At 36.8% G+C, this 17556-nt stretch overlaps 1 protein-coding gene across 3 annotated transcripts in view; it reads left to right on the top strand.

Moving 5' to 3' along the window:
* The window catches only part of c12.2 (von Willebrand factor A domain-containing protein c12.2), a 1756568-nt gene that overhangs the window by 97204 nt on the left and 1641808 nt on the right, over positions 1-17556 (top strand). The window contains exon 2 of one of the 3 annotated variants that reach the window (XM_081733805.1): positions 10106-10260. In XM_081733805.1, the coding sequence (XP_081589931.1) occupies positions 10113-10260 (148 nt within the window). In that variant the 5' untranslated portion in view covers positions 10106-10112. Of the gene's footprint in view, positions 1-10105; positions 10261-17556 lie in introns of those variants that run through there. The other 2 variants (XM_081733806.1, XM_081733807.1) reach the window with 2 other exon arrangements.

Here is a 17556-nt window from a genome sequence, read left to right as displayed (position 1 = left end):
AACAACTACTTGTAAAAGTTAAAAAGTCCAGCATGTCAGATGCCACAAAAAGGTAGGTTACCACATTTGTAGGTGTACCATCACCTTTTCATGTGATTTTATCTACCACTTTTTCCAAAAATTCTAATTTATCACAGATCATGAAAAACTACATAATTCACTCGTGGTTGCTGATAGCTCCAGAATACAAGGGATCTAAGTTGTACATGACTTTTCCAATAAGATGTATTTATGTTCAGGAAAGGACTCTCTGCAGCACAATATGCAAACTAGAAGGTGAACCACATCGCATTCCATTCGAGGGTTTATCGATGAGTGGGTTTCGTCGTAGTTCACTTCCCAGTTTATATATGTCACTGTGGAGAGTCCATGTCCTGGTCATAAAAAAACTTTATTTCAAAAATCAGTTAGACTCTTTGAGCTCCAAAGTCCTGACTTTATGTTTGTTGTAAATGTTTTGTGGAGCATAATGGAATAAAACTGTGTGGTTTCTGAAACTTACATTCTGAGTTTTTAAATGGTCTGCGAGGATATTTTGGTATTAGGACTTTACATACACTACTGTTGATCAGCCAGTTAATCTACATAGAATATACAGGTTGTAGCAGAATCGTCTACCTAGTTGCGCAACTCATTTAGTTGCAAGAGAGTAATATCCACATGGCGAATTGACGTTTGATCTTTAAAGAGCGGAAGCAGGTTATTTAGTGGTACTGAAAGTTTGAGAATGTTACTGAGGTTCAGAAACAGTGGAGACGTGAGTATGGGACTGATCCACCTTCAAGGGTAACAATTATACATTACGGGACAAATTTGAGGTTCAAAGAACAGCGTGTGATGTAGAGAGGCTGACGAGGGTGACCTTGCACGGCTACAAGTCATAGAAGTATGTCATAGCGGTACTGGAACTATTTCAGTGTTAGCCACAAAAATCTTCAAAGCAAGGGTCACGGGAGAGCGGCGTAAGCGCAAGTAGTGTGCTGTGCATACTGAAGAAAATAAAGTTCCATGTGTACATTTCAAGGTTGGTGCAACAACTAAATAATGATGATCCGATTGCAATATACATATTTTGTGAATAGGTTCAGGAGATGGTTACGCGTAACCGGGATTTATGGGTAGCATTGTTTGGTTGGATGAACACAATTCATACTTAATGGAACTATCAATAGGTATAATTATGTGTACTAGGCTGAAGATAATCTCTACAATACTATTGAATAGTCTGTGAATTTGTCTGGTGTAAATATGTGATGCTGTTTGTTTCTTAGGGGACCCATTAGACCTTTCCGTTTTGACGACACTGTAACTGGAGATAAACGTATCGAACAATGCTTGCTGATTCCACTTTCCCTGCCATACAACAATATGGCGCCCCGCCTCACTTTGAAAGTGATGTGCAAGCATACCTGGATCAAAATGTACTAGGCCAGTAGATAGGAGGCAAAGGAACAATCGTGTTTCTTACTCTCCAGGAATTAAGCTGCTCTTTCCAGGCTGTCTATCGGTCACGAAAGTAACGAAAGTTATGAAAAAGTCACGAAATCAGAAAATGGTCATAAAAGTCAAGAAATTGAGCTTTTGGGTCACGATTTTTTTTTATTTGTACAAATATAAGTACAGACTGGAAAATTTTGTTCTATAGAACGTCAAAATTCACCACCAAAAATGTCTATGGTTGGCTTTAGACGCTACCAAATCGCAAGCAAGGCATGCTTTTATCGCGTGCATGAAAATTCAGCCCAAGTCGCACCCAAATTCGCTCTTGAGAATGTTGCTAAATTTAATGGTTTGGTAAAGAAAAGTCATGAAATTTCATTTGGAAATTTTAGTAGATACCCTGTCTTTTTTCTTCCTTATGGGGCACAGTAAGGAAGTGGTCTTACTCGTACTCAGAAATATATCGATGCCGAAGGCCATCATTTTGAACATTTACTTTAACCACCATTTGGAACATTTAGTTTGACCAGAAAGAACGCTTATTGTTGAAATTGAACTGTAGCCTTACTTTTCCCAAACATTTAACCTTGTAGGTTGGAAAATAAACTTTCTGTGACAATTCAAAGTATGCATAAATTTTTTGACTCACACGTTATACCAGTGTAAAATCTCATGTGCAGGTTTCGAAAAAAATGTGAAAACTTTTTTTTTTTTTTTTTGTGTAAACAAAGATTGATCACCTGTTACTGAAACATTCTCATCAAATTCTTCGTTGTGACGATACTAAGACAACAGTGCATGATATGGTTAATGAGATATAATGCAAAATTACAAATTTTTCAACTTTAATTTCTGCTGAAGTAAAACGTATTCCATTCAGGTCATATCAGTCAGTAAGTAGATCACATCGAACTAAACGAAGTGGCATGATTGAGAATAACCTCTCGTGCGTAGGTTTTGACAAAAGTTTTGAAGAAAAAACAGAAGAAAAAGTGAATTTGTATATAAGTACGGTATGTTATTCGTTTCCAATTTGATGCAGTTGGTAGGTTTTATTCTGTTAGAATTAGGGTTAGCTGGTTTAAACCAGCTGGTTTTTTAAAAAAAACAAACTGGTTTAAACCAAAAAACGAAAAATGTTCGTAAAATCTTGATGAACACACATTTGTGGGTTATCACATGTCACTCCCGCGTGTTATTCTTATTATAATATTATATTCAGACCTACATTCCCCATTCATTACTCAGAGATTATACTACAAAAGCACTTTTTTTAAACATATATAAGTTTATGAATGTTTCTTTTGTGATTTTTTTATAGTTTGTTACTATTATTATACAATTGCAATCAAAGAAAAATTCTAAATACTGTTTCGTTCTAGTAATGTTTCCTATTAATACATTACATCGAAATACCATACTTTTTTGGCGGGGGACATACAAACCCCACGAGAAGCATTTACTGAAATTAGAAGTATCTTTGGTATCTATTTATATATAAATGGGTCAGAGCCAAAGTGGACTCAAATAATTCGTACCTTTATTCACGTTTCTTACTGATATGCAAATTAAGTCGTTGACTTCCTTTAACTTGGACTAATAAAAGTCGTAGTGTACTAACTTGGACTTAATTAGTTCTTATGTACTCTGCAGTATTTTGAAATTGTCCATATGTAATTCTGTGTAATGGTTTCACTTATGTAACTGTTTATCTTTTTGTCCTTTTCAAATGACTCTCGACAATTAGACAATTATATTAAAAGTATGTAAAGATCAGTGCAACGTATTTTATCAGGAGTCCTTAATGAGTGTGTCGGCAGACGTATCGCATTTGTGACAAATTAGTCCCGGTTTCGAGTTCAAATAGAGGACAATTTGTTTCGAATGTAAATCAAGAAATGGTTTGGACTCCGCTTTAATCTTAGGCTGTATGTGATCCCTTTCAGCATAACACGGTTGTTGCATAATAACACCAAGGTGAAACAAACTTATTTCTGTCCATATGTGATATAAATACATAAAGCAAATTATTTAAACAAAAAAAAGTCTAAACCAAAAAAACAGGTTCAAACCCAAAAAAAAACGGGTTTTTTGTTGTTTTTCTTCAATAAAAAACATGGTTTTTGCCAACCCTTTCTTAGAATAGGTCCTTTACTTGTCTATACATATATACTGACTAGCAGGTTATTTCTGTTGTTTGACTTCTTTCACCACATTTGCCTGGTGCGTTTTTTTTTTCGTCGATGTCTCAACAAAGCGAACAGATTTTTTTTTCTTTGCATCTGTTCATTATGACCAGACCAATCAACACAAGTCTGCACGAATTTAATTATTTTTCATATATATAACAGGGTTTGTATCGGTCACGAAAGTCATGAAATCAGAAAACGGTCATGAAAGTCAAGAAAAAGTCAATTTAGCTTTTGGGTCAAGATTTTTTTTTTTTTATCTGTATAAATATAAGTAGAGACTGGAAAATTTTGTTTTATTAGACGTCAAAATTCACCGTCAAAAATGTCTATTGTCAGCTTTAAACACTACCTAATCGCAAGCAAAGCACACTTCCATCGCATGCATGGAAATTCGGCCTAATTCGCACCCACATCCAAGCGAGCGATCGAGTGTTTCCTTTCTTGAAGAAATATGTAATCAAGTGTCTTCAAAACCTCCGAACACAAAAAATTTCCACTTTCTACGGAAGTTTTTAGCGGATGACTTGCTACAGCCGAAACTTTCATTCCTACAATCAGTAGCATTACAATTTATATCATAGCTGACAAATTTTCAATCAGACAAACCTCTTTTACCATTCATGTTAGTTCTGTGGTCCGCAGTATTGGTAATCGCTTCGTGAGTATAGTGTCTTCTGATAAAACAGCCGAACACCTAATGGTTGTGGATGTGACGAAAACAGACAATCTTCTGGATGTTAGATGAGTGGATATTGGGCTTAGTGCAACAGCAGCATGCAAAGAATACAAGAACTTGGAATTCTTTCTTTCAGAAAAGATTGGAAATTTTTTCTCGTTTCTTTGTTTCATCATTAATTAATCAGAAATCACCATTGCGTAAAGTTATGGAGAGAGGATCATCATGCCTTTCTCCGTATGTGATGACAAGTAGGTCTTTGAGAGAATCTGTATTACTAGTGCTTTACAAAAACTGACCTCGAAAAGCCACGTAGTATACGTCGAAGCAGATGAAATTAAAAAGTTATTTATCGATTTGTAAAAAACCATATATTCAAGAAGCATAGAAGTCTTTTAATTAGAAGAAAGATAGATTAGATCTATTTCTTATGAAAATTTTCAGTCATGATGAAAAATTTGTAGAATTTGCTAAACATATACTTACAATGTTTCATGGAAATGCTGCTATAGAAAAAAAAATCTGTTAACAAAGAGTGTTTTGTGGAGAACCACTCTGAATTTCCCAACGTTCCGTATATTGTGCCGTGCTAACCATTACAGGTTTACATCAGATATCGATAACAGTCTATGATCATGGCTGTGGGAAAAGCATCGTTGAAACGAATGGAATCTTTGAAGCAATGACGAGATAATGAATACTAAAGACAAACTCGAGATGGAAGCAGGATACCTGAAAGTGTTGAAGGAAAATTAAAGAAGATTGTTACACAGACAGAAGAGAAAGTTGAAACACTTCAGAAGGAGATCGGAAAAGCTCAAAAAAGAGTAAAACAATATTAACCATCTTAAAAGAGAGATAGAATCCATCAATATAACTGTTTACAATGAAAGTGACCTTTCTGAAGTATTGCTAAGGATGTGTCAATATATCATGCGTATTTAGATATGTAAGTTTAAAATTGGTGGATTTGTGAGTGTTTGCTGTAGGTTAGTTACCGAACAAAACAGACTATATACAGTGAATATATTGAAAATGATGTGAGAAGACACTAAGTCCAAGGATAAATCTCGTGAAAGTAGAGATAAGGTAAAGATAAGTGCTAAAGAATATAGGCACTGTTATTAGTTTTTGAATGTTACGGCTTGTAAAAGAAAAGGTCACGAAAAAGTCCGAAATTTCATTTTTGAATTTTAGTAGACACCCTGTATAAAAAAAGACGTGCATAGTATTATGCAGTATTTACGTGAATAAAAAGGTGTACTGGAGCTAGGAACACTGCTCGTGAACGTTGCCCGGATAGGTATGTAGGGAGTACTCATCCGATTTTTACGATGAGCAGTTGTCGTATAGATGTCTATTCGGCGCTAGGATTTCACTTTTCACTATATTTCGGCCTCTCTGTGGTCATAAAATGTAAGTAATAATATCATTATTGTTTTGTTCCTAATCCTGTAAAAGGAAAATAGCCTCAAGTATTACGAAAGTACACACTGTGTTAATTCAACACCAATATGATTTGTATCCAATCACTTTCATATAACTTGTTAGGCTGCTTTTTATAATTTGTTTTTATATATAAATTCAATATCACTTGGTACTAATTATTCTTCTCCTTTCACTCCGTCTTTTCCCCATTTAAGTGGGAGTCGACGTTTTTGATGAGTATTCTCCATCATAAAGCCATGTCCCGGAATTCTTTCCCTGTTAGGCCTTTGTCCTTAAAGTCATTCTGAACCATATTCATCCATTTCCTTCTTGTCTGCTTCTACCTCTTTTCCCATCTGTTTCCATTACCATCACTCGTCTGACCACATATTCGTTTGTTGCTTTTATTAGGTGGCTATCCACTGATGTCTCTATAACCTGGGTTATTTCTTCGACTCTCCATTTCCCACTCCCTCTTTTTGTCATCCCACACACCTAGCGCAGCATTCTCATTTCGCCATGCTTCTGCTCTGCAAATCATTGTTGGCCTAACCACTGTTTTGTAAATCATCCCTTTATTGTTACACTAATACAGAACACTGTTCCTTATATTCTTTACCGTGATTCTACGGCCTCACAAAACTCTACATATTTTCTTCCAGTTTTGCCATTCTTTTGGCCTTCTATGTGTTATTTTCACGGCTAAATCACCATTCTTACCAACAGATGAGCCTAAATATTCGATGCTTTTCACTTCATTCAATTGTTCTCCTTCTAGCCATAATTGCCTATTTCCTTCTCCGCTAAACTCGAAATACTTCATTTCCTTTCTGCTAATTTTTAGGCCTCTATTTTCCAAAGACTTCCTCCAACACTCTACTTTCCTTTCAACTTCTCGATTTGTATTGCATAGTGTATATCATCAGCATTCACATCCACCAGGAAACTTCATCCCTCACATCTTGAGCAATAACATCCATGATACTGTTGAAGAGGTGCGGGCTTAAAGCTGAGACCTGATGTAACCAAATCCAAGCAGGGATTTGGCGTGTTAATCCCACGCTAATTCTAACTTGAGTCGTAGTTCCAGTATGATATTGTGGATTATCCTTATGTATTTCTTTGACACTCATTCCTTCCTCGCACATCTTCGCATTCCCTGTCGTATACTCTGTCTAGGCCTTTTCCAAATCAATAAATATCAAATGCAATATTTTGTTTCTTGTTTTTCCATAGTTTATTTTAGTATAAAAATTGTGTCCGTTTTACTCTTTCTTGGCATAAATCCAAACTGACCTTCTATTGACATTTATTCCCGCAACTAGCCTTCTACAATCTTCTCCCAAATCTTCATCGTATGTGACATTAGTTTAATTCTTCTGTACTTTACATAGTTCTGTAATTTCCGTTCTTAAAAACAGATACAATAACACTATCCCTCTATTGACTTCGCATCTTTTCATAGATTTTCTGCATCAGATCCCATACAATATCTATATCCTCTAACCCAATCTCTTTTATGCTTCTACTGTATAACATCTGGATCTATCGCTTTTCCTTGTCTTTATTCTCTTTAAAGCTTTATCTACTTCTTTCCGGCTTATTCTTGATGTTGCTTCAAAATTTGATTTTCCATCGCTGAAAACTTTCCTCGGATTTTCTTCATTTGAAAGCTTCTCGAAATAACGTACGCTTCTCTCTTTCATCCTGTCTTCATGGGTAAGCATCGATCCTTGGTCATTTTTCATTTGCATAACATTTAGAGGACAGCTGATACAGAGACAGCAGTTTAAATCTCTGTAGCTCAGCTCCTAATTAACCTAGAGAGCTGATTTAAATGTCAATCTCATCATGAAGGATGGAATTTTCCAATGATGTGCATTTCATCCATATGGGCGTTACAGCGGGGCAAAGGCAGTGGAGGAAAGTTTGGTATTTTTAGTTTCTTCTCCCCTACTCTGCATTTGAGGGGTCACTCCTCCCCCAAAGGAGCTACAAGCATAAAAATTGTAATCAATAGAGATAAATGAACATAAACTAGTGATACCCTGTATGTGGCTCGTGGGCTTGCGAGAGGTTAAATGAGGGAGTATTGAATTTATCCTTTTTTCAGTTTGTTTCTTTTAAACAAAGGAAACCCACATATCTGTCCTTGTTGGATCTCTAGCAACTCTGTTCTTTGTCGTACACAGGGAAAAAAATGACATGTAGGCCAGAAATAATATAAAAAATAAAGGGCGTAGCTCTAATAGCAAGACAGATAAAAATTTGAAACCTCGTCCTATTATAATCACCCTGTATACTATTTGGTAGGGACTGTGGTCTAGTCTCATGTTGGCAGCCCTAGCGATGTCCGTAATTGCCTCAGGGACATGAACCTGGGGCATACCTAGTTGGAAGCTTATGAAACAACGATTCAAAGAAGGGAACTTCTGTGCCTCCTGTTCCAAACGCGTGGAAGAAGAAGAAAATGTTTTTGGACGTATGTTTTTTTGACGTTTCTAGAACGGGCAACACTGATCATAGTCCTGCACAAGAAAAAAATACATGTAGGACAGACATTGGGTACAATCATATATATATATATATATATATATATATATATATATATATATATATATATATATATATATAATGAAGGGTATAGGCTCAATAGGAAGGCAGAAAAAATTGTAACTTCGTAAATATGTCACCCTGTATATATTTATCGATGGATTGTGGTCACCCACACTTTGGCGCCCCTAGCGATGCCTCTAATTGTCCCAGGGACATGAAAAATACCTCGTTGGAAAGCTTATGAAACATCGATTCCAACGTGGTAACTTTTGTGCCCCCCTGTTCCCATACGTATGTTATGGGTACGACCCATAACAGTGTTAGCAGGGTCCCAAGAAAATCAAAAAAACATATTTTTTGTGTGTTTTTTTTATTTTCTTCATTATCTTCTACGAGTTTGCCGCGGGGGAAGCACAAATGTTACCGCGTTGAAATTTGTGTTCCATAAGCTTTCCAACAAGGTGTGGTTCATGTCCCTGGGACGATTAGGGGCGGCGCTAGGGCTGCTAAACTGGGAGGCGACCACAAACCATCGAAATATTTATACAGGTGACTGGTAGGTACGAAGTTCCCAATTTTTTCTCTTTTGGTATTAAACCTAGGCCGTTCATTTCTTTATATGTTTGCACCGAATATATGGTCTATATACCGGAAGTTTTTTTCCTGGGTACGATCCATAACAGTGCTCCCAGGGTCCCAAGAAAGTTAAAAAAAGAAAAGATTTTTTTTAATTTTTGATTTTGTTCTTCCTCTTCTACGGGTTTGCCGCAGGGGAGCAAAGAAGTTACCCCGTTGGAATCTGTGTTCCATACGCTTTCCAACAAGGCATGGTTCATATCCCTGGACAATTAAGGACGTCGCTAGGATTGCCAACATGAGGCTAAACCACAGTTCAATAGGGAAAATATGCAGGGTGACTATCGGAGGTACGGAGTTCTGAATTTTTATTTGTCTTGCTATTGGGCCTACACCCCTTCGTTTTTTTTTTTTTTATATGATTACACCCAATGTATGGGCTACATGTCAGAAAGTTTTTCCGACATACGACGGCGAACAGAGTTGCTCGAGTCCCAGAAAGGCAGATTTTTATTTTTTATTTTTTTCTTCTTTTTCTAGGGTTTAAAACTGGGGCATAAAATTACCTCGTTGTTGTCTGTATGCCATAAGCTTTCGAACGAGGAATAGTTCATGTTCCCGTGGCAGAGCTACTAGCGCTATCAACGTGGAGGTCTATGATTTTTTTAAATCCCTGTCCGTCCTCTAAAGACTAATGTGAGTAATATCCTTTGTTGTCATGTTTCTACTTTTTGCTAAACTGTAGCTTCACTCCACCTGTTTTTTCCAGTTCATCATACGTTTCGCCCCAAGCTTCCTAGTCACTGCCCTCATTGCTGCTTTATGAACTGCTTCTGTGCCAGAAGCATTCCGCGTGTTCTTTATTTCTTTCTTTGCGGTAATAACTTCTTGCAGTTCCTCATTCCACCACCACATCTCTTTTTCTGGAGGAGAAATTTTCTTAAGTTTTACCCAAAGTCTTCTCTGCGGCCATTAGTATGCTCGCACTGTTTGCGTTCCACCATTTTTATACATCCTTTTCTTAGGTTTACTCATTCCATAACACTTTCTTTGAACGATCCCCTTAATTTCTCCTCTTCCAGTCTTCACCATCTAATTTTCTGCAAGTCTATAGTTTAACTTGATATTATCTGGGAAAGCATATACCTAATGATTTCTATACGTAATCGTATCATATTCTTTGTGTTTGTTTTTTCTTTAAATAAATAAAATCTAATTAACTATAAATATTTTCCAGCAGCAGTATGATTGATGATGGTCGAAATACTTTCGATGGTAAATTAAACATGTGGCACTTATCATCTGGAGCTAGAAGATTACAAGTTATTTGCCGAATTCTCAACCCACATTCCTTAGGATTGCACAAATCCTGTTCATTTAAGCAACAGGAAGGTGAGTAGTTTTTGAAGTAGAAGTAGCTTATTTCACACGTGATCTTCTCTTGAGATGAAGATCTTATTAAAAATGAAATATATCTTGTTATTCAATCACAATACTTAATACATACGTTAAACTTAATAGGGTTCCAAATAAAATGTGGTAATTCTCGTGAACAGAAATTACAAGTAGCATTTAAGTAAAGTAGTAATACCAGTATCTAACGGTAGAAATAGAAATTTAAAACTAGCAAACTAATGCATTATTAATTAATAATCTGAAGGGAAAGACAGAATGGCGGTTTCTTTCTTGACATAAAGCTTTCATTTTCCATAGAATGAAACAGCTACTGAATCATAGTACTGACCTAATATAAACAAATATTACAAAATCAATACTCTGTTGTTCATATATTTTCCCTTTGACTACGAGTTATTTCTATCATTGATGTAACACACGAGGGGTAGTCATAAAGTTTTAATTATTACTCGAAAATATAAGGTTACACAGTTATTTTTTCTTCCTTTGAAGGCACGTGTCTATAATCCTGGTACATACTGAAATCCCCGCATCACAGTATCGTCGCACGCCGGAGGAACCAAAACAAAATGACGCAACCCATTGATGAAGTGAGTATCACTCGGTAATGCGTTTTCTGCATTTGAAGGGAAAGAACACTGCAACAATCCATGCTGAGTTGGTGGAAGTGTATGGCAATTACACCATCATATGACAATGGTTAGGTGGTGCAGACGCTTCCAGTGTGTCAGACAAGTGTGAATGACGAAGAACAAAGTGACAGACCATCTCTCTGTGAACAACCAGGAAGTACAAGAGAAGTGAAGGCTCTGGTGCTCGTAGACTGGTGTATGACAATCGAGGTAATAATGGAAAAGTGTTGTACAGCTTGCATAACATTTTGCACATGACAAAGTTCTCCGCTCGCTGGGTTCCGTGACTGCTCATACCCATTCAAAAAGCCCACTGAACCGAGGCAGCAGCAGAAGTGTTGCAGCTATGTCAGGCCAATCCAGATGACTTCTTTAAATGCCTAATGACCATGAAGTAGTGTTGGGTTTACCACTATGACCCCGAAACAAAGGAACAAAGGTAACATTGGAAACATGTGGATTTACCATCGCCAAAAAAGGCGAAGACTCAACAATTTTCGGGCAAGGTGATGCTGAATGCCATGGTGTTGTACTTACACATTATGCTCATAAGGGGCAAACCGTCACAGGAATATACTACCGAAACTTCGTGACGAGATTACGGGAGGCTATCAAGAGGAGACGTCGAGGAAAACTGCCCAAGCAGGTCCTTTTGCTACACTACAATGCCCAGTTCATTCTGCACAGGACACAGTTATACATGCTACTTTTTCGAGGTGGAACGTTTTCTAAACAGCCAAAATGAGGCCGAATAACCAAGGTCTCCGCCAAATCATCCACCGTTGGCAAAAATGTGTCACATTGAAGGATGAATATGTAGAGAAGAACTAACACCACCACCCAGTTTCATGGTCGCAGCTTGATTTTTTCGAGGTGATAATTAAAACTTTATGACACCCCTCGTATGTTTAACTACGTTTTCAATGTTGTTTACATCTTTTAGTCGTAACCGAGCAAAACATACTAAAATACATAAATTACTGTTCATGCAACATTTTTTTTTCCAGTCGTAAAAGCAGCTAATGAATGTCTCTTTCGGGCAGAGACGTAACTGCAATTTTGTCCCTACCCCAGAGAGAATACCTAAGATCTTCATCAACATTGCCCTTGGTAAAATAGTAGATATCATAATTATAACCGAACTTCGCTATATCCATGTTAAATGCATGCCATCATTAAATATCACAATAACTTTCACGTGACAGAAAAATAATTTTAGAGAAGTAGTATAGTGCATATCAAATTTATTCACCGAAGTCTGAAAATTATTAGAGCAAAAGTTTACTTCGTATGTCATTTGAAACATACAGTGTGTCCGTAAAGTCGCGCAACCCAAAATTTGATTGCGTATATCTTTTGATCTAAGAATGATAAAGACCTGAGACTTGAAACAAATGTAAGCATGTTCTATGTAGATATTTTGGAGATCATGACCAATGCTGGAACTTGTAACGTTTTTGTGTAGTAACGAAAGAAATTACCGTAAGTGTAAAATAAAAAATGTGCAAAATGAAGAAAATCAATATTCAGTTGCAGAAAACTGATTTCCTGCGATATCGCAAATTTTTGAATGAGAATTCATTTTGTAAATTATGTGCAAATTCTCATTGCTTATCATTAGTTAACCTAAAACACACCTGTTGCAGTAATTTCACGACAACAGCATCGCCAGGGGCCAGTGTTTCTGTCAGAAAACACCCATTTTACGAATTTACACTAAATAATCTTTTTATATGGCAACACTGCACAGTGGTCCGAAAGGCATGATTGTGTGAGCGAAATTCAAATCATGGTGTATGTTGTTCCTATGTGGAAAACATGGTACTATAACATAAACCTGGTACTATAACTACATGCATCTGTACTTTTCTGCTGTGTAGGTGAAATTAGTAGCTGAAGAACATCAGAAGAAAGTGTAGCAAGCTTCTTATGGGGTAGCTTCCGAAGAATGGAAATAACAGGATCTGATGTTAAAAGCAACCGATGAAAGAGGTCCACATTTCCTTCCGTTCTTGATGTCTTTCTGGTATGGTCTTCTCTGAAGCTTTTGACATCTTTGTGTCGCGCTGTCAGAAGCGTACAGATAATGGCCTGGGATTTTGCCAAATGATTGTTTTCTGCTTTGCGTTTGATGACGTAGCGTATAACTGCAACGGAACAAGAGATGTAACAAATATATCACTGTCAATTATAGTCCCTTCAACACCTTTCTGCTTGTACGCAGACTGTCCACTACTACCATTGAAGCCCCATTTACAGAAAAGGGTGAGATTTCTTACTTCATTCTCTTCCATCTGAGTGATAACAGCCATCTGAACTTGTAAAAGTCGATTAGCTGTGTGATCTAAAAGATCTTGTAGACTGACTTCAATTGCAGTGTCAGTTGCAGAGACAGACGGAGGATAGCATTCTTTTTTTGCTTCGAGAACTTGGTGGTAGGATGGATACAGGTCAGCAGCTTTCGCCTTAGCTTGGATCCGAAGTAAGTTGTATTGGTGTTTGGTGAGCTTTGCTTCTACTATTAGTGACAAGGCTTCATCTGGGGTATACGATACCATTCGCTGATCAGCCGTAACAGTCTTACAAGCCTCTTTTATTTTCTTCGGTCTTGTTGGCGATGATAGTGTTATTTCTTTCACCAGGTTTGATGGTGTGACCTTTCCTTCTTTACCGAGTTTCATTTGTGTTGCATAAGACAGAACGTCAGAACCATACGAATCACGAAGTTCAACGGTTTTCCTCCTCCTTAACAGATTCACTACTTTCTTGAAAACATTTAACAGCATCAGTTGCCAGCTCCAGAAATGGTAACTTTGCAGGTGCATTAAGCCAATCAGAATATCGTTTAAAAAATCTACCAACCATTCTGGAACAACTATCTAGTCGCTGGAAAATCTTGGTGCAGAACAATTTGATAGCGCTCTTTATCTCCTTGCACTTTTCTTCATTATCCTGAAAAAAGTAGATAATAAACATCACTTTCTGAATTTAACAAGCACATTGGGTATAATCACAAAGGCTAATGTGTACAATATCAAAGCAATTAGGCCTGAAAAAAATCTGCGTTAGATTGCGATTTCCACTGTTACACGTCCTATACATACTGTTCTCAAACCATTCTCCCTCGAAAGTACAGCGAACGACGTGCGGTTTAGTAATTAACCTATCTTCCTTCTGATAAAGACCAAATGAAAAGCGAAACGTGTCAAGACAGTACATAATGCGGATCTAGTATGGGTCAAATTATGCATTGTTTTATGTACTGATCCATGTTAACAGGTGACTAGTCTGAAAATGTGCAAACATGTGCAACAATTTTTGTTATGTACGTTACCTATACTTGGTGTCCTTCACACTCATGCAGGAATCTTACTGGTACCTCTTGGTACTTTTTTTTTATAACTCAATGATTTATCACCACTACAGTGCATTTCTCCTACTACTTATATACCAGATTAAGATATTACTACTACTCCTACTACTTTGACATTATTCCTCCAGGTTCATTTCTGGAGAGCAGTTATATACTTCCTCTCATTGCTACTTCCCTACAGTTTCTGTTTCATAGGGTTTCCCTTTTCGTTCACTTGTGTTCTCAAACAGAGACGCTGGTTGGTGCTGTAGTATTGCTTCCAGTTCCTGCACAGCAAACTTCTAATTACACATTACACAAACTTTACTTCTCTACATGTTCGTTTTATTCGTATTTAAAAAATACTTAATGCTATTTTTGAATGCACTATTGTATGGACTAAACGTGTATGCTACTCATACTCCAATACTTGACATTTTGGATTTTTGCGCAGGTTTTGCGGCGTTTCGGACCACTGTGCACTGTATCAACCATGCCACATTTTCGCACCAATGGATAAATGTTGATGCATACTGTACATTACACAGAATCCACTCGCAGGAAATCATTTTACTGCAACTGAATATTGATTTTCTTTATTTTGCACATTTTTTATTTTACACTTACGGTAATTTCTTTCGTTACTACATAAAACCGTTGCAAGTTCCAGCATTGGTCTGGTCTCGAAAATATCTACATAGAAAATGCTACATCCGTTTCAAGACTCAGGTCTTTATCATTCTTAGATCAAAAAATATACGCAATCAAACTTTGGATTGCGCAACTTTACGGACACACTGTATAAGGTAATTTACCGTATTTACGCATGTATGCCGCGCATCCCCAATTTCTGGAACGTTAAAATTGAAAAAAAAAAAAAAAAAAAACGTGTAAGCAACGCACATCAATTTAACAACAGCACGTAAAACCACACAAATCACAGACTTCCGTGCATGGTACCGTATATCGGTACTCACCAACGTAACAAGGGGTACTTGAATGTTAATAGTACCTGCTTCACAGAATAACAAATCCGACTGGGCTTCAAATACCACTAGTGCCATGAATTTACAAAAGGATACCCGAGCGCTAAAAGTGGCCATAGTAAGAATTTCCAAGTACGCTGCAAGCTAGTCAATTGTCATCAGCTGCAATAGCCATCCATTGATCCTTACTGGAAACTAGTGCATGGTGGAAGACTTGTCCAAAAGATGGTAGTACATGTACGGTATTTTTGTGATTGGCCGATCATGTAGATGTAAGAGGAAAGATTAGCTGTAACTTGTCATTTTATATTAAAACTTTTCTACTCTTGTAAAATTACTCACAATATTCCAATATTAGGTTAATAAAATCTCCCCGTGATTTTAAATGCTTGGTGGCTCAGTCAATTCTATATTTCTACATGTACGGTATTTTTGTGATTGGCCGATCATGTAGATGTAAGAGGAAAGATGAGCTGTAACTTGTCATTTTATATTAAAACTTTTCTACTCTTGTAAAATTACTCACAATATTCCAATATTAGGTTAATAAAATCTCCCCGTGATTTTAAATGCTTGGTGGCTCAGTCAATTCTATATTTCCTCGTGTATGCCGCGCACCCTGTTTCTTGACTTCATTTTTGTACAGAAAAGGTGCGCGGCATGCACGGATAAATACGGTATTTGTTTTATTCATTTAACATTCAAAACTCTCGTACATTGCCGACTAAGACTAAAAGAAAGTCGATTCAACCCATTGAGATAGTAGGGTGAATAGTCTCTTAAATAGTTCGGCCTTCCGGCAAGTGCGGGGTTTACACCATAGTTGTTACGCCGCTCTTTTCGAGGTTGAATGTGAGTTCCATTGTTGCAGAGTTTTGATATTCCTATATGGCTGTCCGAGTGTTGTTTTATCAGTGATAGAGGAAGCAAAATCTTAACTAATTAGGAACGCGTCCACGTAAGTACGAAATAAGTGTGCAAGTTCTACGACGGTGGTGTAGAAAGTGTGGAATTTTATGATCTCTCTGGTGGCAGGAAACTTCAACATTTTATTATTGCCTAAAGCAAGCATTCAGGGCCACAATATATATCGAAGGCACTACTTGTTTGAGAAGAAGTTAATGTCATGCGATGCGCTGAATTTCTGGATGATATAATCACCTCATTTGTAAACAGGTTACCAAAGAATATCAAAGTACCCTAAATATAGAAGTCCATACTACATACTAAACCTGTTAAAAGAGAGAGTGGAGGAAGAATTCTCATTGCAAAAGGATTTGCTAAGTAGTACAGCTCAAGGAATAAAACAAAAAAAGTGTATAATATTAAAAAAGAATGTTCCTGGTAGCGCTATGATCTTTGGATTTACAAGGGGAGTGATATATTTTCTGGTCATACTTAAGTGGGTGATGATGAAATGACCAGGATAAAACATTTTAAAGATATAAGACAATAGTTTTGGTTCATATTAGCCATCTCCGCCTGAAATCGCACCAAACACTAATCGATTACATGAATCTCCCAATACAGTCAAAGAATGTTTTCGCTGTGTAAAAGAAAAACCTAAGGGTATAGTGCCACTGCCAAGCTACAACCAGGAAGTATAAACTGATGAAAAAGATTAAATATTTCTGTACGGAGAGATGGAACGTAGATGATGAAAAGTGGGCAAATACGAACATCTATGAAAGACATTCATTCGTGCTAGCAAAAATGTGTGCTTTCAATTTGTGAATTATAATTATTGGTCTTACTTCTGTGCCAATTTGAAAGTAAACGATTTCAATTGCTGATGTTGCAGTCTATGTCACGTGTTAAAGTGAGCATGCATCGGACTGAAGTACCAGCAGTTGAAATTATTGTGAAATTCCAAGTGAAACACAAATGAGATAAGTAATTATATTAGATTTAATGTGTTACGTGTATACGATTTCAAATGGGTGAAATATTTTAGTAAATAAGGAAAGGAGGAGGAGGCTTAGAAATCTAACTGTAAGAACCTTCTAAATAAGTCAGATAGTGATATTAAAATGATATGGAAAATAACGAAATAAATCTAATTGTAATAATACAACTGTAGAGATTCTGGAATTGAAGATACCAAGTAATTCAACAGCTTCTACTGTGGTGCTATTAGTAAAATGATCATGTAGATGCCTAAACCATGCAAGAACTTAAGTCTTACTCAGTAGTTAATTCCTTCTATCTTACAACCACAAATTAGTGAAATAGATTGTATAGAAATTATATTATCATCTACAGTATCAAATGATATTCCTGATTGCAAGTTAAAAGGGCGAAT

Source organism: Thermobia domestica, chromosome 12, assembly GCF_964235325.1.
Source record: "Thermobia domestica chromosome 12, izTheDome1.hap1.1, whole genome shotgun sequence".
Taxonomy (NCBI): Eukaryota; Metazoa; Arthropoda; class Insecta; order Zygentoma; family Lepismatidae; genus Thermobia; species Thermobia domestica.
Note: the sequence above shows the minus strand (reverse complement) of the source record. Positions and strands in the feature narration are given on the sequence as shown.